This window comes from Equus przewalskii, chromosome 29, assembly GCF_037783145.1.
Source record: "Equus przewalskii isolate Varuska chromosome 29, EquPr2, whole genome shotgun sequence".
In the NCBI taxonomy this organism is placed as follows: domain Eukaryota; kingdom Metazoa; phylum Chordata; class Mammalia; order Perissodactyla; family Equidae; genus Equus; species Equus przewalskii.
This window is the reverse complement of record NC_091859.1, coordinates 36,875,755-36,896,444: the sequence shown is the minus strand read 5'-3', so window position 1 is coordinate 36,896,444 and position 20,690 is coordinate 36,875,755. Positions and strand designations below refer to the sequence as shown.

At 60.9% G+C, this 20,690-nt stretch overlaps 1 protein-coding gene across 3 annotated transcripts in view; it reads right to left on the bottom strand.

Moving 5' to 3' along the window:
* Positions 1 to 1,075: 1,075 nt before the first annotated feature.
* Positions 1,076 to 20,690, bottom strand: part of MGAT3 (beta-1,4-mannosyl-glycoprotein 4-beta-N-acetylglucosaminyltransferase) — a 31,876-nt gene continuing 12,261 nt past the window's right edge. For 2 of the 3 annotated variants that reach the window (XM_070600240.1, XM_070600241.1), the window contains exon 2: positions 1,076 to 5,737. In XM_070600240.1, coding sequence (XP_070456341.1) covers positions 4,129 to 5,736 — 1,608 coding nt within the window. In that variant the 5' untranslated portion in view covers position 5,737 and the 3' untranslated portion in view covers positions 1,076 to 4,128. Of the gene's footprint in view, positions 5,738 to 7,057; positions 7,079 to 20,690 lie in introns of those variants that run through there. The other variant, XM_008541296.2, reaches the window with a different exon arrangement.

Here is a 20,690-nt window from a genome sequence, read left to right as displayed (position 1 = left end):
GCTTAGAGTTTGGCACAAAATAAGCACTTTAATAATGTCTGTAAATGTTCAGGCTGGTGATGATTCACTCGGCCGTGACTGGAAGGTTGTGAGCCGGATCACAAACGGCCGGTGGCTCCCCATCGCCCTCTTGTGGCTGAGCGGGGCACCTGCATCTCCTCCACTCAGTCCTGCACCCGCAGGGGCGCCTCCCTGGGCTCTGGGAGTGTGGCCGAGGCCAGGCCACAGCTACGCAGGTAAAGTGCTTAGAACCTTTCGGGTGCTGAGGAGACGGTGGCCGTGCTCTGGCCACCAACGCTGTGCCACTCCTCCCCAACTCCAGCCTCGGTCTCCCCTTCTAACATGGAGGCCGCACAGCCACCCCACAGGGGACCAAGGCAGAGTTCAAAGTGTGTCCACTCCCACCGTCTTGGAGACTCTGCTTAGAAAATACCCAGAGGGCCCCCTCCCGAGGACAATGCCAGTATCCACAGGGCCCAGAGGGAGCCTCCAGGAAGCCCCCACATCCCACGGTCCCAGGAACCATCACAGCACAAGTGCAAGGTCAGCTCCACGGGAGAGAGATGACTGATCCTGGAGGCCATCCGCACCTCCCCAGAGGGTGGCAACAGGACCCAGGCTGGGAATCCAGGTCTGGCTTGTCCTGCCACCAAGCGGCTGTGTGACCTTGGGACCCCTGACAATGTCTCGATGCTCCGAGAGCACAATTGTGGGAGAATCCCTCTCCTCTCTGCAGAGGCACCAAAGCCTTCACCTAGATCCCCAAAGGGGTCCCCGCCCACCTCGGGAGGGTGGGTGCCGCTGGCTCCAGGCGCTCTTCTGCCTTCTGTGGACCTCGGTCCGGCGCCCCCGTCCCCCTGGGAGGGAAGGATGCTCCCTTGGTGTGCAGGGTAACTGCCTCGCTCGATGCAGGCGCTCTGCACGCCCCCTTCCCACCGGCTGTCCAGTCCTAGGGAAGGCTCAAGCCCCGCTGACCCAACAGTTGGCAGCGAGGTGTCTTAGCAAGACCAGAGCCACGCCCTGGCATCCCTGCCTGCCCGGAGCACCCCCAAACCAGCCACACGCACACCCTCCAGACTTTGTAGCTGTTTTTATTATTAATATTATCTTCTCCTTTAGGCATCCCTTTAAGGGTGAAATGAAATCCAACCATTTACAGAGAAAATGATTTCAGAATGTACATATTGATTTTCCCTTACAAAAAAAATAATACTATTATTATTATTCGTGTCTTTAAATTATACATTTCCCAGGGCCCTGCATTCTGCTTGGGCGAGTCCTATCTCCCCACCCCAACTGTCACCTTTGCCCCTAAAGCTCTCCCAACGCCTGCCCCAGGAACCAATGTGACCTGTGGGGGGGGTCCTTGAGTCTAGAGGTCACAGGGCCAGTGGTTCCCAGGAAAGAAATCTGGATATGGCGATAGGGCCAGCGGTATGCTGACGTTCACATTGTTTGGCTCCCCTCCATACTGGGGGAGTGGCCCACGGCTCCCCCACCCCCCAAAATTCCCAGTGTATGATGTGATCATTTTGAAACTCCCCAACCCCATGCCTGGCCCCCCACCCTCTGACAGCTGTCTTCTCCACACCATGGCCCTGGGTTGGAGGGTAGGCGGGGCCTGGCAGGTCTGGGCTCCTCCCCTCTCCTTCCCCGGCCCCTAAGCTGGTGAAACGGGAGGCCGAGGTGGGAGGGGGCATTCCCACCACAGCTGGGGGTGCCAGGGGCAGGGGGCGAGGAAGCCGTCAAGGAGGGAGGCCCCAGCTGGGGCTCAGGCACGATTCAGTCCCCAAAGACTGCCCATCCAGAGGGCCAGCAGCCGTGGCTGGGAAGAGCAGGCCTTGGCCTGGGCTTACCCACAGCCACAGGGACACCCTGACCTCTTGAGCCACTTCTCAGCCCCAAGAGGGACCAGAGAGGGAGGCTGCTGTAACTCCAAGGGAGGGGTTCCCAGGAGGGGGGGGCAGCAGAGCCCCCTCAGTCTGCTTCATGCCTACCCACCAGAGGCTGCTCCGTTGCCAGCTCCCCAGACCATGCCAGCCCCTGGCACTTCCCCAGACAGAGCCGTGGCACAGAAGACACGCTCCTCTCCTCAGGAAACCCCCAATAAGACACTCAGGGAAAGTCCCAGCATGAAGCTGGGGGGACAAGGTGGAAAGAATGTGGTTGGGGCCAGGAGGGGCTGGGGAGGTAGTGAGCTCTCAGCATTCCTTGGACTGAAAGACAGACAGACAGACAGACAGACCCCCCCATCAGCCTTGCTTTCCCGGCTCCCTAAGGGCTTTCTGCCTCAGTCATTTTGGGGAGCTGCAGGAGGTGTGGCCACAGGCTCCAGGTCCTGAGGAAGGGTAGCCTGGGCCCTGCTCCCAAATCCACACACAAGCCTATATGTACAGGGACACCCCAACACAGACACATCACAAGGACACACCAAGCATGCACCCATGCCCATAAATACACACACACACGCACAGACACATACGGTTCCACAGGCAGGCTCTGTATCTGGGCACCTCTGGGCAGACATCCGAGGGAGCCTCAAGGAGGGGGGCACCTCCTCTTCCCACAGCTGCAGGCTCTCCCTGCACCCAGCCCTGGGCTGGCAGCAGGGTCAGGCGCAGGTTGTTCTGAGAGCTCTGAACACAAGAGCAGGATCCTTTGACTTCAACAGTCATTCCGACCCTCTCGCCCCTCCCCCTGTGCCAGGGACGCTCCTCACCCCCCACCCCTCCTCTCCTCCTCCTTTAACAAGAGAACTCCCAGGCTGAGGCTGGGTACACGGCCGCCCAGCTGAAGACTACCTTTCCCAGCTTCCCTTGCAGCTACTGTGGCCACGTGACTAAGTCCTGGCCAGTGAGATGCGATCAGAAGTGACTGTGCCATCTCTTAACAGGAAACGGTGTGCACTTCCCTTGCCTTTCTCTGCCTCCCCGGGCTTGGATGCACATGTGATGGTGGGAGCTGGAGCAACCCCTCCATCCCAAATTGGATGGTGTGTATGAAGGGAAGCAGTGTGTCCCACCAGCCCTGGACCTCTCCCTCTGGACTGTTCTTGGAAACAAGCTCACCTTGCTTAAACCACTGTGTTCTGGGGTCTCTTAATTACAGCAGCTTAGAATCTACTCAACGAATACACCCCCCGCCTCCAGGAGGCACACTAAGGGCAATGAGATGACATATAACTGGCTTTAACATCCCTCTTAGGCCAGCCTCGTGACCCCTTTCTGGTTCCCCACCAGCCCCAAGGAAGGGCACGAGGGTGACTCCCCCTGAGATGGTGGAGAGTCTCCCCCGACTCCTCACCCCTGACCTTAGGTCCGACCTGCTGGCTCCCAGCCCACCCCGAGACCTGGACTCCAGGCCTGGCAAGGACTGAGTGGGCAGCCCACAAGACAGCAACAGAGAAAGGGAGAAGGAACGTCAAGGCCAGGTTTGGAACCCAAAGGAAGACTCCTGGGCTTCCCCAAGCCCCACACCCGTCAGCTCAGGAGGGGCCGGGGAGGTGCCATGGGGGCAGTGGTGTCCTGTGGGGCAATGGGGCGGGGGGTCTCAGCTCCCTCCGGCCCAACACTCCTGAGGACCCCGCAGAGCCTCCATCAGCGCTTCCTCCCAGCTCAGTGCCGTTCTCCACACACACCCCCACCACCACCTTGAGGTCCCCTCTTCCTCCTGGACCCAAACGCCTCTATCTACAGAGGCCCAGGACTTCCTGGAGTCCCCCTTGCCCAGTGCAGTTCTGAAGCCCCAGGAGGTCAAACAGGTGGGCTTCTCCCGGGTGGGGGCGGCAGCTCTGACCCGGCTGCCCTGGGGAGCTCCTGCAGGCGCCCTCCCCCCGCCCGCCCTCCCCTGCTACCCTGTAACCATCATGCACTCTCGCTGGCACCTCCAGCCACAGCGCTCTCGCTGGCCGAAGGACCACACTCCCCTCTCCTGACAGGAAGGATGTTTTGTGAGCTCACAGGCCTGATCCTGAATCACAAGGCCTTACCAGGGAGGACGCCCCCACCCATCCACTCCTGGTCCTCCCAAGAACCAGCCAGATGACAGAGGGAGGCAGGAAGACGACAGGAGAGGCCGCCGCCCACCGCCACCCTCGCCGTGCCGCTGGCCGTGTAAGATCATGCAGCCTTAGCCTTCGACCGTGTCCAATTTGCCCCTAGCAGATGGCCTTCCCTCGGGACCCTTGTTGCGCTGCCCAGCCTCCTCCGCGCTCTTGGGCTTCTGGTAGGGGTTGTCCAGCAGGTAGCGGAACTGGTCGTAGTTCTTGAGCAGGTACTTAGGGGCGTACATGTGCTCGCTGGGGTCGGCGGGGGGGTACTCCTGCTGCGTGCCGTCAAACCAGCCCCCGGTGCGGATCAGACCCCGGATGTAGTTGAGGTCCCGCTTGTCCTCATAGTCTCCCCAGCGGGGGAAGTCGCCGTTCTGGGCGGACACGAGCTTGAAGTAGATGCCCTCGGGCGTGAAGCACCAGGAGCAGTGCCAGCCGGCGAAGTGCAGGGGGCTGCCGAGCGACCACTGCACCAGGATGTGGCCGGTGCGGTTCTCGTACTGCCGGAAGTTGGGCATGGTGTAGTACTGGCGGCGGCGCAGGCGGATGCCGTCCAGCCCGTACACCGTCTGCAGCATGTCCACCGTGCAGCCCGACACCACCTCCAGGGTGCCCGGCTGCTTCCAGAAGAAGCCGTACAGCGACTTGCGCATGTGGAAGGCGAAGGGCTCGGTCCAGCCGTCGTAGAGCTTGAGGAAGAGCACGCCGTCGCGCGCGGGGATCTCGTCGGCGTCGTCGATGATGAAGACGTCGTCGGGCCGCAGGTTGCGCAGCCGGGACACGCCGTCCTGCGTCAGGAAGGTGCGCAGGTAGTCGTCGGCGATCCAGCCGTCCTGCCGCCCGCCCAGCGGGAAGTGGTCCAGGAAGACGTACAGCACCTTGTGCCGGATGTACTCGAACGTGCCGTTGGTCAGCATCTCCCGGAACTTGAGCGGCCGCGGCTCCCCGTAGGCCGTGAAGTTGGACTCGCACACCACGAAGGCGTCCACCACGTCGCCCAGCTCGTGGAAGCGCACGTCCAGCAGGTCGAACTCGTGGTTGATGTTGATGGCGTTGATGACGCGCCGCGGCACCTCCCGGGGCACCAGGCGCTCCTTGGTGGGCAGGTTGGAGTGCTGCACCACGGTGGGCACGCCGCAGCTCGGCCCGTGCCAGCCCGGCAGGCACACGCACTCCACCCACTTGCGCCGCGCGCCCCCGCGGCCGCCCGCGCGCTCCCGGGCGCTCAGCAGGTGCCGGGCCGGGCCCCGGGCCGAGGAGCCCCCGTCGCCCCCCTCCGCCTTCTCCTCTGGCCGCCCCAGGGGGGGCTTCTCTAGCATCTTGGTACCTGGTTTGAAGCAGACGCCCCCGGCTTTGGTGCGGACGAAATACTCGGTGGTGTCCTCGGGCAGCACGAAGTACATGCGGTGGAGCTCCTCCGTGGCCTTGCTTGGCGGCAGCGGCTGGAGCAGGGGCGAGTGGGAATAGAGTGGGGTCCGCAGCAGGTCCGGGCTACCCGGCTCCGGGCTGGCCTGGGGCGTGACGGGGGCATTGTTCCAGAAGAAGCTGGACACGAGGTTCGGGCTGAGGGAGGCCAGTTCTCGGGGGAAGGTGACATAGGACAGGGTCTTAAAGAAGTGCAGGAAGGAGATGAGGCACAGGCCGGCCATACAGAACATGAGGAACAGCTTATAGCGTCTCATCTTCATCCTGCAGGGAAGAGGGAGACAGTGGACGGGTCAGGGGTCTGCAGACCTGGCGGGCGGAGCCCGGGGCTCTTCTCCTAGGAAGGGGCCTGAGGATGCCTTTGCTGGCACCCTGTTTGAATGTCCTGGCCAGTGCCCGATGTCACTGCATCAAGTCACCTCCAGCCCTCAGCGGTCAAGCCTGCTGTACCGAGCACCCCTGGAAACTCTCCTCCTGGCTCAGGACACCCCTGCTCCCACAGCCCTTCCCCCGAGACCACCAGGCCACCGCACATCCCCCTCTGCAGCCTGCTCCCCCACCTGGCCCGCCCTCCCTGAGTGGACCAGCTGCATTGCTAGGCTTTGCTCCAGGAACAAAGTGCATCCTGGGAAAAGCTCGACCCTGCAGTGCAGAAGCTGCCCCAGAGGGCTCACAGGCCCCCGAGAGGCGGGGAGCCGGCTGTGGACACCGGGCCCCTGCCCTGCCCTGCCCTGCCCAGGTGCTGTCCTTGTCTGTCCGTCCTTCCTTCCTTCCAGACAAATCTTTTTCATACCTTTTCACTGAAAAAATTCACAGGCTTCAAGGGATGACACTTAATTCTAACATATTTGAAGAATAAAACCAAGTAAAAGTTCCCCTGCATTCCCCCCGCCCTGTGCTGGACTGACGTCCAGGCAGAAACAATTTGATCCGTTTGAGATGTATCACTGGTTTATATGCAACTCTTATGTTCTTGGTTTAATAGCTTTCACAAATATTATCTATCGGACGCTAGGTGCAATCAGTTTTTCCTCCATCAATGGTAGAGATTTTCACATCAGTAGAAATAAATCTGCCACTTCCTTTTAAAGGTCACATACAATTCCAGGGTTGTGTCGAATGAATCGCTGTCTGCTCCTGAGTGAGTCAGGAATGGAACCATGCTCCCCTCACTTGCGTGGTTTAACTTATCAGATAGTTTATGGCTGTGGACTGGGGACACGGTTTTCACAATTTAAGTAGACTATTTTAGAGTATTTGTAGCTTATCAGAAAAGGTGCCAAGATAGAGCAAAGGGTCCCCTTCCACCCCTCACCCAGTCTCCCCTCGTTTGACATCTTACACGACCACAGCACATTTGTCACAACTGGGAAACTGAAACGGACGTGTGACTATTAACTAAATCTCCACCCTTTATTCTGACGTGCTGTTTATCTGATGAATCTGTGCAGCCAGGGAGCACTTCTGGCTGGAGCCAGCAGCTCAATGTGTGCTGGACCCAGGCGGGGCAGGCAGGCAGTCACAAAGCAGGGCCACGACTCCAGGCGGCTCGACTTCTGTGCTACACGCCCTCCCCAGCCTCACCTTTGTGAGGAGTCCTGAGCACACGAGCGAGGAACAGTCAGTCACCAATCCCGCTGGCCAGGGTGGGACTGCTCTCGGTCCAAGATGTTCCCCTCCTCCAGTTGAAGTACCTGGCCCTCCTGGAGCCTGCCCGCGGTGGCTGGCACAGCTGACTGCAGGCAGGACAATCGGGGGTGGGGGCCTGACCTCTGCTAAATGTCAGCCGTCCCAGGGCAGGGCCGGGGCTGGTCCCCACTGGCTTTTGGGAAGGCGGGAGGCAGGGCTGCTCCTCAGCAACATTCTGAAGTGGGTCTCCTGGGCTCCTCTCTCCACAGTGGACTCCAGCCCTGCTCTGACAAAGCGAGGCAGGGAGACCCAGCCGGCAGGGTGTGGACAGGCCGAGGGGTGGGGCCTGATCCAGGCAGGTGGACAGGCGTTCTTGCCATGGCCAGGACCAGGCAGAAGGCAGCACTGCCAACTGAGGTCAGCACGGCAGAAGCCTCGAGAGGGACCCACACAAGGGGCTTCAGGACCTGGCAAGGCAGCCCCGATCCTTCTGGCAGACTGTTTTCCTCCCACTTCTGCTTCTGTGGGGCACACCCCAATCCCAGCCCTCGTTGGACGACTGACCCGTGAGCTGGGCAGGGCAGGGCCTGGCTGCGTCTCAGACCAAATCCTCCAGCAGCAACGAACACAGGCCTTAGCAGGTAAGAGCAGCTCAGGGAGGCAAGCGAACGCCCTGCCTGGTGCAATGGGGCCCCTGTGGCTCTGCCGTGGTCACCTTGACCCAGCTGCCCCACGGCTCTCCAGCCAGGCTGGCTTTCAGGATCTGGTAACAATTGGCGGGCTGTGCCCTTGGGAGCACAGACTCACCAAAGCCTGGAATCTCCCTTTGACTCACAGGGGCCTTTAGGCATAGGCCCCTTGATGAGGCCCCAGCCTGGCTTGCTGCTGAGAATCATGGAACTGAGCATGTTTCCCTTGTCACTCAGGCTGCTAGGAAGCTCAAAAATGCACGGTGGTCAGCCCAGAGCAAGTCAGTACCTCTCAGACCACATTTTCTGGGACACCATTGCTCATGGCTGCCTGTATTTTTTTTTTAACTCTTATTCTTCTGGCCTAATTCCTTTTTCTCTTATCTTCATGTGTTTTAACTAGTGCTTCAAATACACCCTTTTGACTGAGAGGCATATAAATAGGAAACTGAATAAATAAATAAGCATTCGCATCCAGGGTCTCAATCACCCTGGGAGGTCATGTAACTGCTCTGTTTTTACAGATGGGGAAATTGAGACTCAGCAAGATGACAAGACTTTCCCCAAAGGACAGTAAGAAGGTGGCCGAGTCAGGACTTGAGCTGTTCTGTTTCCGAGCCAGAGCCTCTCTCCCTCCTTACAGCTGAGACCGAGTCCCTGCCTAGTGGCCCGGCTGTGGGCTAAAGCTGCGAAACCACATTAGGCCCAGCTGGCAGCATTTCTCCCTCCGTTATATTTCATTGAGAAACCCTCAGGTGTAACCATGAAGCTTCTAAGCCAGCCACTGTCCTGAGCACACTGCACAAGCAACCTCACTGGGTCCTTCCAACACAAAGCAGGTACCACTGTCGCCCCATTTTACAGGCGAGGAGACTGAGGCCAGGAAGCTGATGGCACATGCTCAGTGTCACACAATTAGCAAGGATCAGGCTCGATTCTGTGGGGTCAATAGTGGAAATTCATCCCGTGGTAAAGCTGTTGGGCCCCTTCCATCTGCCAAGTTCAACCCAAGCGGGGTGACAGGGGCCCCACGAAGAGTCCACCAGTGACCAGTGAAGACATCCAGGGGGTGGAACAGCCACGATCGCCTTGGACCACACAACACCCCGCAGGCTGCTCCCACAGCCCGTCATCCGTTCACACAGCAGCCACCTGTTGAGAGCCCACCACGTGGCCGGCACTGCGCCAGGCCTGGGAGCACAGGGGACGAGGTGGACAAGAACCCCCGCCCTCGTGGAGCACACACGGGGCTAAGCAGGGCAAGGAGACGGAACAAACGGAGAATAAGTGAGTCAGGTAACATCATGCATTAGACAGAGTCATGCTCTGGAGAAAAATGAAGCCATGCAAAGGACAGGAGGGGTGGCTCAGTGACCAGCAGGGTGGTCAGGGCAGGCCGCACGGGGAAAAGCGAGACTTGAAGAAAGGGAGGGTGCAGGGGATGAAGGTTCCAGGCAGAAGGAACAGCCGGAGTCAGGAGGAGGGTGGACGGGAAGGAGATGGCGGGCCCAGACCACGCAGAGCCTGGGGCCACAGCGGGGACCGTGGCTCCCATGGGGGATGCTGAGCGGAGCAAGGACATGACCTGACTTTGGTCTGAACAGGCTGACTCGGGCTGCTCTGTTGAACAGACTGTCGCCTTAAGGGCGGGGCAGGGAGAGCGAGAGGAGGCTGCTGTGATGTCCAGGGGAGACTGGGGTGGCCTTAAGTTCAAAGTGTGAGCGAGGAGTCCAATACGGTGGCTCCAGGACCCAGAAGGATGGAGTAGCCCCTGACTAGGGCGGAGGCCACCCCTCCCCACCCAACAGCCTTCGTGGATGGAGGCAGTGAATGGCAGAGCCCGGCAGACACTGAGGCTGAGTGAAGGGCGTGGCCACCGTCACACAGCTGGCTAACGGCAGAGCCTGGCTGTAACCTTGGTCTCTGGATCAGAATGTCAGGTCCCTTCCACAGTATGCTCCATCTAGAAGCTTCACAGAATGGATGGGGGCAAGGCGAGCAATGCTTCAGATGTGAGGTCCCCCGAGGCTCTGGGAGTGGGAGCTGCGGGTGGGCACTGTCCAGTCCACCACTGCCCACCCCCACCCCATGCTTCCCAGGAAACATCAGCTAGAGCTCCTCCAGCAACTCGGGACCCGGGGTGGGGCGTGGTGGTCAGGACCTGCCTAGAGAAGCAAGCTTAGCTGAGGAAGGACTGGGGGTCTCCCAGGGGCTGGGCCGTTGCCCTCTGAGGACAGACCCGTCCTGTCTCTCTCCTGCTGCGGCTGATTCTCCGGCAGCTCAGAGGCCACACGAAGGCCTTCACTCAGGTCAATAAAATTCACGGAGTATCTCTCGGGTGCCTGCTTTGCGCCAGAGCCGGCCTCCTTCTGCCCCAGGCCTGAACCTGGACTGCGCCCTCCCAACCCTCTTCCTGACTCCCCACAGGGAGCACTGAACCGTCATCTGGGTTCATATGGCCACTGTGAACCTGAGCCTCATGCTCACTTGGCCTCTCCAAGCCTCAACTCCTCCATCTAGAAAATGGACATAACCATTCCTGTCCTGCCCACTTCAAAAGGGACACACAATCAGAGAGGCCAACCCACAGCCCTGTCCCTTTCCCAAGGCTCGCCATGCTGGGCTCTTCTCCCCCGACATCTGTCTCCCTAGCTGGACCACGAGCTCGCCGGGGCAGGGAGCTGTACACAGCAGGTGCTCAACAAGAGTGCCCTGCACAGCCCTGGGCCTGCTGACCATGCTCACCATCGCTTCCACGTGCACGACTGCAGCACCAGACTGCCCGGTTCAAATCCTGGCTCTGCCATTTTCCTGTCTGCACGGCCTTCGGCAGATTAACCACCTTCCTCTTTTTTCTCATCTACAAACTGAGGGTCCAATAATAACCCACCTAAAGTTTCCAGCACATAGTCAGCGCCCAATAAGCTTTCACTCTTCTTATGGCTATTACTCTTCCCCAGCCTGGCAGAGAGGAGGGAGAGCCTTCAGGCGGGGGCACAGCATGAGCAAAGACTCAGAGGGGAGCCCCTGGCAGGGCCTGGGCCCCGGTGGGTGCTGTCCTGTCTCAGAGCAGCAAGGAGCAGAGTAGGGGCTCAGGAATTGAGCCCGGGCAGACCCTGAGCCTCCCGGGGCGTGGGCTGGGAAACAGCACCCCGCTTCCTGGGGCTCCAGGGGAAGAGGGAAGAATAGCAAGGCCCTCAGGAAGCCTCTCTAGAAGGACCCCCGCCCCCCATGCTCCGTGAGTTGCCACCAGCCCCAGGGGCCGGGGTCTCCTGCATGAAGTCAGTAGCGGATGGGCTGAGTGCTTCCTGGGAGCCAGATAATCATGGCTGCAGGAGGCTGAGGCTGCCCCTGACCCAGGATGGTGGCAGCACGAGCCCACCCGGAGCCTCCTCCCTGTGCTGACTTGCAGCCGTGGCCATGCCCAGAAGGTCTCGGCTGGGCAGATTTTCCTCCTTCCCTCCCTCTTCCCACTTCTCTCTGCTCCTGCTCTTGCCCTTTTTCCTTGGGCTCTCCTTGGAAGGCTGATGGGGTGAGAGAAGGAAGCAGATGACCCCAAACCCCATGGCTCAGCCACGAGCTCAGGGGCGGGCTCAGGCTGAGTCCAGTGGGGGCTCCTGGCCAGAGAGAAGACAGGTACTTCCTGGAGATGGCAGGCTGTGACCTCGGGGTGGGCCAGGCGGGCGGCAGCCTCCTGGGTGCAGACACACCCTGACAGCTGTCACCAGCCTGACAGGAGCCTCCCGTGGAGCTCTCCGTGGTCCTGAGCTCCCCTGCGCTGACCAGGGTCCTAGCTCGGCCTGGGGGTGCCCTCAGCCGGCCTCACCCCGGCCCTTGCCAGCCTCCTCTGTGGTTCAGTGGCTCATATCCTAACTGCCACTTCCCTTGTCTGACACCCTCTGGCCTCCCTTCCCCACCTGCCTCATGACACCTGACTCCTGACGTCTCAGCTCTGGGACAGCCATGGGATACTCAACTCCTCTAGCTGGGAGAAGGGCCAGCTGTGGTCTGTGTCGGACACAAAGTAGGTGCCTAGGGCACTTTTGCGACATCCATGGGGGGACACCTTAGAGCCCACCCTCAGTCTCCACTCCTGGGCAGGAATCCGCCCATCCTCAACCCCTCGTCCGGAGCACCTCTGGGGATGGACCCTACCACCTCTCGAGGAGTTAGCACATCTGCTTGAAAGGGCACCTTGACCGTGAGCCGAAGCCCTCCTCCCTGTGCTCCACCCCAGTCCAGGCCTGCCCCACCCAACCCCAGGGCTCTGCCCGCCTCCCTCAGGAAGGCAGGAGATGCATCTGTGCAGCAAACTCTGCATGGAGTTTGCATGCAGCTCCTGAGACCCAGGGCAGGCCAGTGGTTATGATGTTGGATCTGAACACTGCTTCTGACCTTGGCAAGAGACTCTATCTCTCCGTGCCTCAGTTCCCCTCTCCGTAAAATGGAGGGATAACAGTCTCTATCTCATGAGGCTGTTGTGAGACTCAAACGAGTTACTCCCTGGAAGGGACTAGTGGCCGTGCCCAAGCACACAGCCGATGCTCAGTAGTACTGGCCTCCATTGTCACTGGAAGTTGGGAGGATTGGCGTGAAGCCCAGCCCTGTGACTTACTAGCTGTGCGCCCTCAGGCAAGTTACTTGGCCTCTCTGGGCCTCAGTCTTCTCAGATGTGGGAGGAAGATGTCATCCTCTCCCTTGCAGTCCTGTGGGAGACCTGGACGAGCTGTGGTGTCAAAGAATCCTGCCTGGAGCCTGGCACGTGGTAGATGATCTGAAACGCCTGTTTCCTTCCTCCCACTGGGTTTCCTTCCAGACGACCAAACACAGACGACCCCACTGAACATGCCAGGCTTTGCTCCTGGCCGGCTTCGTTAAAGGCCTGGGCCAACGGGGGGCTGCTTACCACTGGCACCCACCACCCTACAGGGCATTTCTGTGACTCACTGAGATTTCAGGACCCGAGGCCAGAACCCAAAGAATCTGGAGCCCCCTGGAGGGTGACTTCACCCCAGACCAGTGCCCCTGCCAAGTGGCCATCTGGCTCTGCTTGTCCACTTCTTAGTGGCACCGATTCCGAGCCCTTTGGGCTGCTAGGAATTCTGCCTTCTGTTGGCCCTAATCAGCCTCCCTGAGTTTCCGCATCCTTCCTTTGGGTTAAGCAGAGCAAGTCAGCATCTCAAGGATCAGAAGTCAGCAACCACCTCCCGCTGACTCTGGCACTAAATAAGGGTCCTTCCAATGTGAGGTTCCACAATCCCACGTGGAGAGACGGGCAGAGGAGGTGGCTACAGAACATGACCGATTCCAGAGTTCCGGCAAGATGCGGGGAACAACTCATACTGTGTTTATTTCTTCACCTCTCCTCATTTTATTCGTTCCTTCCGTTTGCATCCATCAGGCAGGGCTCCACAAGGGTCAAGCCTACACGCACGCCTCACTCTACAGCCAACGCATCATCTAGGCTGTGGGTGAACATTTACCAAGACGCTGTGGGCCAGGCACGGTCTCTGCGAGGCTGAGCAGACATTAGGGGTTGATTCACGGGGAAGCCTGGAGGCAGGTATGTGTGTCTCCGTTTTGTAGGTGAGAAAATGGAGGCTGCAAGAGGTTAAGCTACTTGCTCAGCCACACAGGCCTTGTGGGAGTGAAACAGATGGAAACCGAGACTCCCCGGGCGCCCTGCACCTGCTGAGAGGTGGACCGGGGGCCCAGAGGGGCTTCAGATTTGGGGGTCCTGCTCCATGAACAGCCCAGCCAAAGAGGGTCTGGTGTCCCATGACCCCCAGGCCCCAGGAATTCTGCTCCCCTAGCACTCCCCAGAGGGAAGGAGTCGGCTTGAGGGGCCAGCCCTGGCCAAGGACCCCATCTGTCCCAGGTGACCAGAGTCCTGGCAGACCCCGTTCATGAGGGAGCAGGTGGGACAGTGGCTACTGCTCTCATCCCCAGATAAGGACACCAAGGCCCAGAGGGGAGAGGCAGGGCTCCAGTGGAGCCAGTTCTTGGACCAGCCAGATGGGGCACCAACGCCACCGGAATACCCACCTTCCCTGGGCATGAGGGTCTGCCCCCCACTCTCTCTGCTGGCTCAGCTCTGGGGTGGGGACCTGGCTAAAGGCTCAGGCCAAGACCCATGCCCAGAAGCCCTTTCCATGGAGAACCCTGTCCCTCCCCACTCCACAACCAGCCCCTGTGGCCTGGCCCTCTCCCCTTCCTCCAAACCCGGCCCCCTCACTCCACCTGATCCCAGGCCCCTGCCAGCCGCCTGAGAACTTCCCCACAGAGCAGCTGGCACGTGTCTGGGAAAGTTGGTTCCCAAGACTGGGACCCACCCTCAGCTTCCTGGGGCCTCTTCCCCTTTCCGCACTGGTCATTGGCCCACCCAGAATGTCAGCTTCCGGTCCCCAGAGGCCCATGGGCAGTGAAGACACAGAACATTTCCACCATCCCAGAATGTTCTATTGGACATCACTGCAGGCTAAACAGATGAGTCACCCTCGGGTACCAGCTAATGGGGTGGCTGAGCTCATAGCCTGCGGTGGTTCCCACCATCCAGCACTCAGGGCCGTTGTGACCCCAGCCTCCGGAGACCTGCCCCACCTTGCCTTATTCACGTTCACATGACCGTTGTCACACGCGTAAACGTGTGCCAGCTGTCGGCTGGGGGTTTATGCAGACTTCACCCTCAGAACCACCCTCGGAGGTGGGAATTATTATCCCCATTTTACAGATGAGGAAACTGAGGCTCAGAGAGTGAAGCAACTTGGAGAACATTCCTCTGCTCACCTGTGCAACCTACTGATCTCCAGGGCCTGAGACCCACTCGGCCTCCACTTAAAGAAGGTGGGGCAGGGCACAGGGGAGGCTGGCCTCGGCCTCCGGCCACTGAAGGCGCTGAGTGGAGACCCCAGGAGCCTGTGCCTGGGGGTGACCCAAATGTTAGCTTCCAGAGCCATCCAACAGCACGCTCTGTGCCGGTGGAGCCCTCTAGGCCGGCACGGTCTGAACCACCAGCCCGCACGCGTGGCTCTTGAGCACTCGAGATTGACTGGGGAGACTGAGGAACTAATTTGTAACTTAATTTCATTTTAATTTTAGGTTTAATAGCCACGTGTGCTGGTGGCTAATGACCTGGACGGGGCAGGTATAGACCCGACACAGGAGAAAGGAGGCAGAGAGCCAACTTCTACTGCGGGAGTGGTAGGGCTGGATGCGGGAGGAGGCAGAGGGCCGAGCTGACGGGGACCACTCATCACGGGGGCCCAGCGGCAGTGCTGGGAGAGAGAGGCAGCCCGTGTCCCACGCGGTTTGCTGCGGGAGGCCGGCAAGAGGGCAGGCTGGAGCGTGGTCGCGGGCAGTCCCATGGGAGGGGAGGCTGAGGGCGGGACCTGGGCGAGGAGGGGGCCAAGCAGAGCGGTGGAGGAGAAGCAGGGGCAGGTGGTCAGCAGCCAGGCCGGGAGACGCCAGGGACCAGGCCCCAGAGGAGAGGCAAGCGTGGAGCCGGCGGGCTGGCCTCCCTCTGCACAGCAGCAGCCTGGGGCAGTATTCAGAGCCTGCAGCCAAACCGCCAGGGGTCTCCGCTTCCCTGGGCCTCAGGTTCCTCATCAGTAAGTGAGGATGCGGTGGGACCACGTCACAGGGCTGTGGGGGTCATGTACGTAAGGGCCCGGAAGAGCGCCTGGCAGTGAGCACCAGGTGGGTGGTGTGAAATAACGTGTGGTAAACATCTGGCACAGGAGGAGGGAGACCGAGGCATCTGAGGGGGGAGCGGGGACTCCTGGGGGCTGGCTTTGGGGAGGAGGCTAGACGCAGAGACGCACAAACGTCCCACAAAAAGGGCACCATGAGGCCAAGGCAAAGGTGTTCCCAAACCAGGTTCCTTGGAACCCCCTGGTGCCCCTGGGACCAGAGGACAAGGCGGAGTCGGGAGGAGAAGAAACAGACAAAGCCCAGGACCATTCCCCCCCAAAAACAGTCAAGAAGATGCTAAGATGCTCTCTCAGCTTTTCAACTTTACACATTGGAGTTCCTTGTAAGATTTTGTTTGCAAAAAAACTTCCATACTAAGAAAGTCTGAAAGCCCTGTGTGAATCCAGCCCTCACTCCACGGAAGAGAGCACTGAGGCCCAGAGAAGGGCAGCGACTTGGCCACGGTCACACAGCAGGCAGAACCCAGGGCTCTGACTCCCAGGTCGGAGGTGCCTGGGGCACTGGGATGGGTCTCCTCCATCTCAAGTCTCCACCCCCAGCCCCGGCCACGCAGGGAAGGAACCGAGTGACCCTCGAAGGGCAGATGACAGGACGATGGGTACTCCACCCAGGGCAGTGGCAGAATGTCTGTTCAGAAGGGCCCTGAGGGCTCTGACTGCCTCGCACACACAGCCTGGAATGGAGAGGCGCAGACTGGTCCTGAGGGGACAGCCATGGCAGGAGTGGGGCTCTTGCCTGAGTCCCCTTAGTGGCCCAGAGAGGGGATGTGAAGATGGCCCAGTGGGGCGCAAGGGCAGCAGGGGCAGCAGGTGGGAGGAGCAGGCGGCTGCTGGCTTCTGGGCCTTCGACATTTCTTCTAATCCCCCCACCCAAGCCTGACTGGGGGCCACCAAGCCAGGGGTCACATCTTCCCCAACCCCAGCTTCTGCCCTGTCACAGCAAAACTCACGGTGACTGGCCTTGTCCCCTGCCTTGTCCATCCCCCACACTAGGATTCTCCAGGTCAGGGTGGCCCTGAGCTCCCGGAGCCCAGAGCCCGCACATTCAGCAAACATCTGGGACGAGCCAGGGGGAGGAGCTCTACGGGGGCACTTCAGGCACCGAGGTATGGCCTGTCCCCTTCCAGGACACAAGTCGTGGACGCCCAGCGCAGAGTTGAGAGGTGTGACTACCCACCGTGGGGCCGTGGGGCTGGGCCAGGGTGGAGAGAAGGCACTGGGGGCCATGAGAGGGTCCTGGGGGGACAGGAGGCCTGTGGTCGGGCGGCCGGTGCTTCTGCCCTGCCCTGGGGTGAGTAGTGAGGGGAGATGGGCACAGGCCTTGGAGCTGGGGGCAGCCGGGAGCAAATGGGTGGATGAGATCCTCACAGAGCCCAGTCCAGCAGGGGACGAGGACAAATGAGAAAACTGGCCAACAGAGGATGCCAGGTGTCAGGAAGGGCCTCCCGAGGACATTGCAGCTGAGACCCAAGGTCGAGAAGGAGCCGCGGTGCAGGACGGGGACAGCATCCCAGGCCAAGGGCACAAGGGGCCTCTCGGAGGTGGTGAGGCCGCTCCCTGTGCCTCAGGGGTGCTGAGGCAGAAGCCTGGGCACCCCATCTCGCTCACCACGCTCTTAGGTCACAAGCCTGATGCAGCTAAATCCTCTAGCTGGGCAGGGCTGGGCAGGTCTGGGGAGCAAGGGGCCCAGGACATTCCTCCCAGGAGATGGCGCCTCCGTCGTCGCCTTCTTCAGGCAGCGGGCACTGACCGAGTGCCCAGGGGCCAGGCTGTGCACCGGCCTCACTCCACCTCTCCTCTTAGCAACTGCACGGTGAGGGGATGGGCTGAGGGGCTGTCTGAGGCTCAGCTGGCAGCAGCACTCACGTCCCACCTGTGGGGGCCTCACTCGGGATTTCGGGGGAAAAGTCTAGGCTGCTGCCTTCAGCCTTGCCCAGGGCAAGGGCCCCTGTCACCTTGGCCCTGGCCCCCAGCAGGAGTCATGGACCTCCTAGGCTCTGGCAGGGGACAGAGCGCCGGTGCCCAGCAGAGCTGCACCCGTACCTGCTCCCCTCCACCCAACCCCCGAGGCCCCTCCACCTGTACCAGGTGAGCCCCCCACGGTGGTGTCTGCAAAGAAGGGCTGCAGCGATTTATAACCATGTTTCACAAAGCCCAGGGGGGCCTGCCCCTTGCCACGCCCACATCTGACTCCCACAGGCACAGATCACCCGGGACAGGGCCCCATGTCGGATCGCTAGGAGCCCGAAAGGGGTCTGGTGCTCTAAAACGTCGGGAAGCCTCTGGAGGCTCCGGGGGCCCAAAGGCCCTCAGGGAACCTGGCTCTTGCCCAGGGCTGCACCCCTGCCCCTGTGCACTGCCGTCCTCAGCCACCCCCTCCTCCTCCTCCATGTCCACCCCCTCCTCCCATTATTTGACCCAATGGCCTGCAGGCCTGGAATCAGAGCCGAGGGAGGGGAGGTCCCACACGGCCTGCATTCACCACCCTAGGTGTTTCTGTTTGCCTGACTCTGGTCAGGTGGCCTGGGGACGCCCAAGCCCCTGCGCCCACAGCTGCCCCTCATTGGCCTGTGACCACACAGGGGGCGCGTCTGAGGCCTGTCCCAGGTCGCCCGCCCGGAGGGGACTCGACGTGCTCTAGCCGCCTTCTCTAATTCTATCCTCACACGGCCCCCATCGCTAGTACAGATGAGGGAACGGGTGCAGGGGCCCGAGTGACCAGCCCCGCTCGCCCTGGAAGTGGCAGCAGTGTGGGGGCCTCCGTCTCCACCTGGGCCCCTCCAGGCCCACCCTCCCCTCACCTGCCCCAGTACCTGCCTTGGGCCCCAAGCTGGCTGGCCACAGGTGAGCCACAGTGTCCCGCCCAGCTCCTGCGGCGTGCTCCCTGACGTGCCTGGCCTTTATGGCTTGAAGGCAGCTGTTTCCCCCCGAAGGCTGTCCCCGCCCCCCCAGCCAAGCCAGGTGGCAGTTAGGTGGCTATGTGGGAGGCCGACCTGGGCCTGGCCTGGTGCCAGCTCTGCCCTTCACCTGGGCTGCCTTCCCGGCTCCACCTCTTCCCAGTTGGGTCGCCTGTCTTTCTGGCCTCAGTCTCCTCGTTTGCTCAAGGTACAGATGGGTAACCAGGCAGCGGTAGGGTGGCCCCATCCTGCTGGAGCCACCCTCGGTGCCAGGTGCCTGGAGGTGGGAGCACCTACGACTTCCATCTCACAGGCCAGGGGCCGTCAGTGCCCATGCTCCGTAAACCACGTGCCCAGCTTCCCCTGGGGCCTCGCCCTGCTCCCTCTCTGGACAGAAGGTCACTGTGAACTCTGCCCTGACCTCCAAGGGGCTGCTGGACATGTGCAGTGGGACAGGGACGGGAAACGGAGGAGCACGGTACACAAGGAAGGGCCCGGATGTACACTCTCTCTGTCAGTGGGACCCAGGGTCTCAAAGGTGGGCGGGGGCCGGGGAGCCCAGGTCTGAATTCAGAGAACCAGTGCCATCCACCCATAAGTCTGCCCAGCGCTCAGCAGCCCTGGAGAGGGGAGCAGGTGAGGTGAAGGTCTCTCTGGGAGTGGGAACAGGGGCTGGACTCTGAGTAGCCGGCCATGGATGAGAAGCTGGGGGACCCAGAGGAGACCCTCAAACAGCTATTCTACTGCCTGGCTCCATGCCCAAGGCCACCATTGGCAAGGCGTCCATTCCCTGTGCGGACACAGAGCCTCTCCAGGCTCCTCCTAGGAGGTGAAGACCCCGGGAGAGGACGGGGGTGGGAGCCGGAGCTTTCACGCTGCGGGCAGGGGGCGGGGGGGGGGGGGGGGAGGTGACGACAATGGGTGACGAGGGACGGACAGAATGCATTAGGGGCCTTTATCTTTTATTTTTTTTGTGAGGAAGATTGGCCCTGAGCTAATGTCTGTGCTCATCTTCCTCTATTTTGCATATGGGATGTTACCACAGCGCGGTTAATGAGCGGTGCTGGGTCTGCCCCCCAGCACCCGAGCCTGCAAACCCGGGGCCACCAAAGCTGAGCTCACGAACTTACTACGCGACCCGGCCGGCCCCCTAAGGGCCTTTAAACGTGCTGTCCCACCCCAGGGAATCCTTCCCCCTCCTTCACACCCCACCTTGGCCCTTCCCTCCCCTGGGGGCGGCCCTCACCCCAGCCTGCTCAGGAGCCCCCAGCAGCTGGAGAGAGATGTCCTGTCGGCCTGTCTGCTTGCCCTGTGGGCTGCGAGCGCCAGTCCTGCTCAGACACGCCCTGAACATCACTGCAGCAAACATCCAGCGAGCACATGAGCGGCACACCCCGGGGCAGGTCCCACCGCACTGTGTGCCTCAGTGTCCCCATCTGTCAGACGGGGTAACCCCCACCTGGTAGGGCTGCCGAAGGTGCGAGTGAGAGGACAGTTGAGAGGATGCCCGGTGGCAGGACTTCCCAGGGCACAAGGCCGTCCTCTGCAGGGAGAGGCAGGCGGGGAGGGGCAGGGCAGGTGCAGGTGCCAGGAGGGAGAAGGAAGAAGAGAGGAGAGGCCAGGGTCCAGCCAGGGTGGGGCAAGGCAGCGGGAGGGCGGCGAAGCCTGTAATGACTAATTGGACAGATTATTAATTATTAACAGAGTTCCGATGAGAGGAAGGAGAAGAACTCAGCTTCTTCCCATTCACAAACAGGAACGCGCTGCCAGTCCCTGGACACGTGTTGACCGAGCCAGCCCCAGGCAGGCTTCTCGCTCATGTCCCTACGGAACCCACCAAGGCCCACGGGGAATAAATCCCCCGGAGACCCCTGTGCGCTGGGCTTGCAGCTCCCTGCCCGCCCCCACCCAGTGGCCCTCCCAGACCCAAATCACTTGCCCTGCTCCCTTCGGAGAAGAGAAGGCAGTGAGAGCAGACAAGTCCAGGGGGCCAGGGCCCAGATCAGCTCTGCCCTGCCTCAGTTTCCACATCTGCGGAAGGGCAATGAGAACACCCACACCTCCTGGGCTCCTTGTGAGGAAAGGCAAGGCCAGTGAGGCCGAGGCTGAGTGCCCTCTGCCTCTACAAGAGGAAGCTCACTTCTGTGCCTGATGCCCCCAGCTCCGTATCGGGAAGGAGGGCGACCAGCGCTGCGGTGGGGCGGCAGCTCCGTGGAATCTTGACTCAAAGGGAGCCGGATTCAAATCCTGTCCTGCCCCTCCTCGACCCACCGTGTGATCCTGGGCCTCAGAG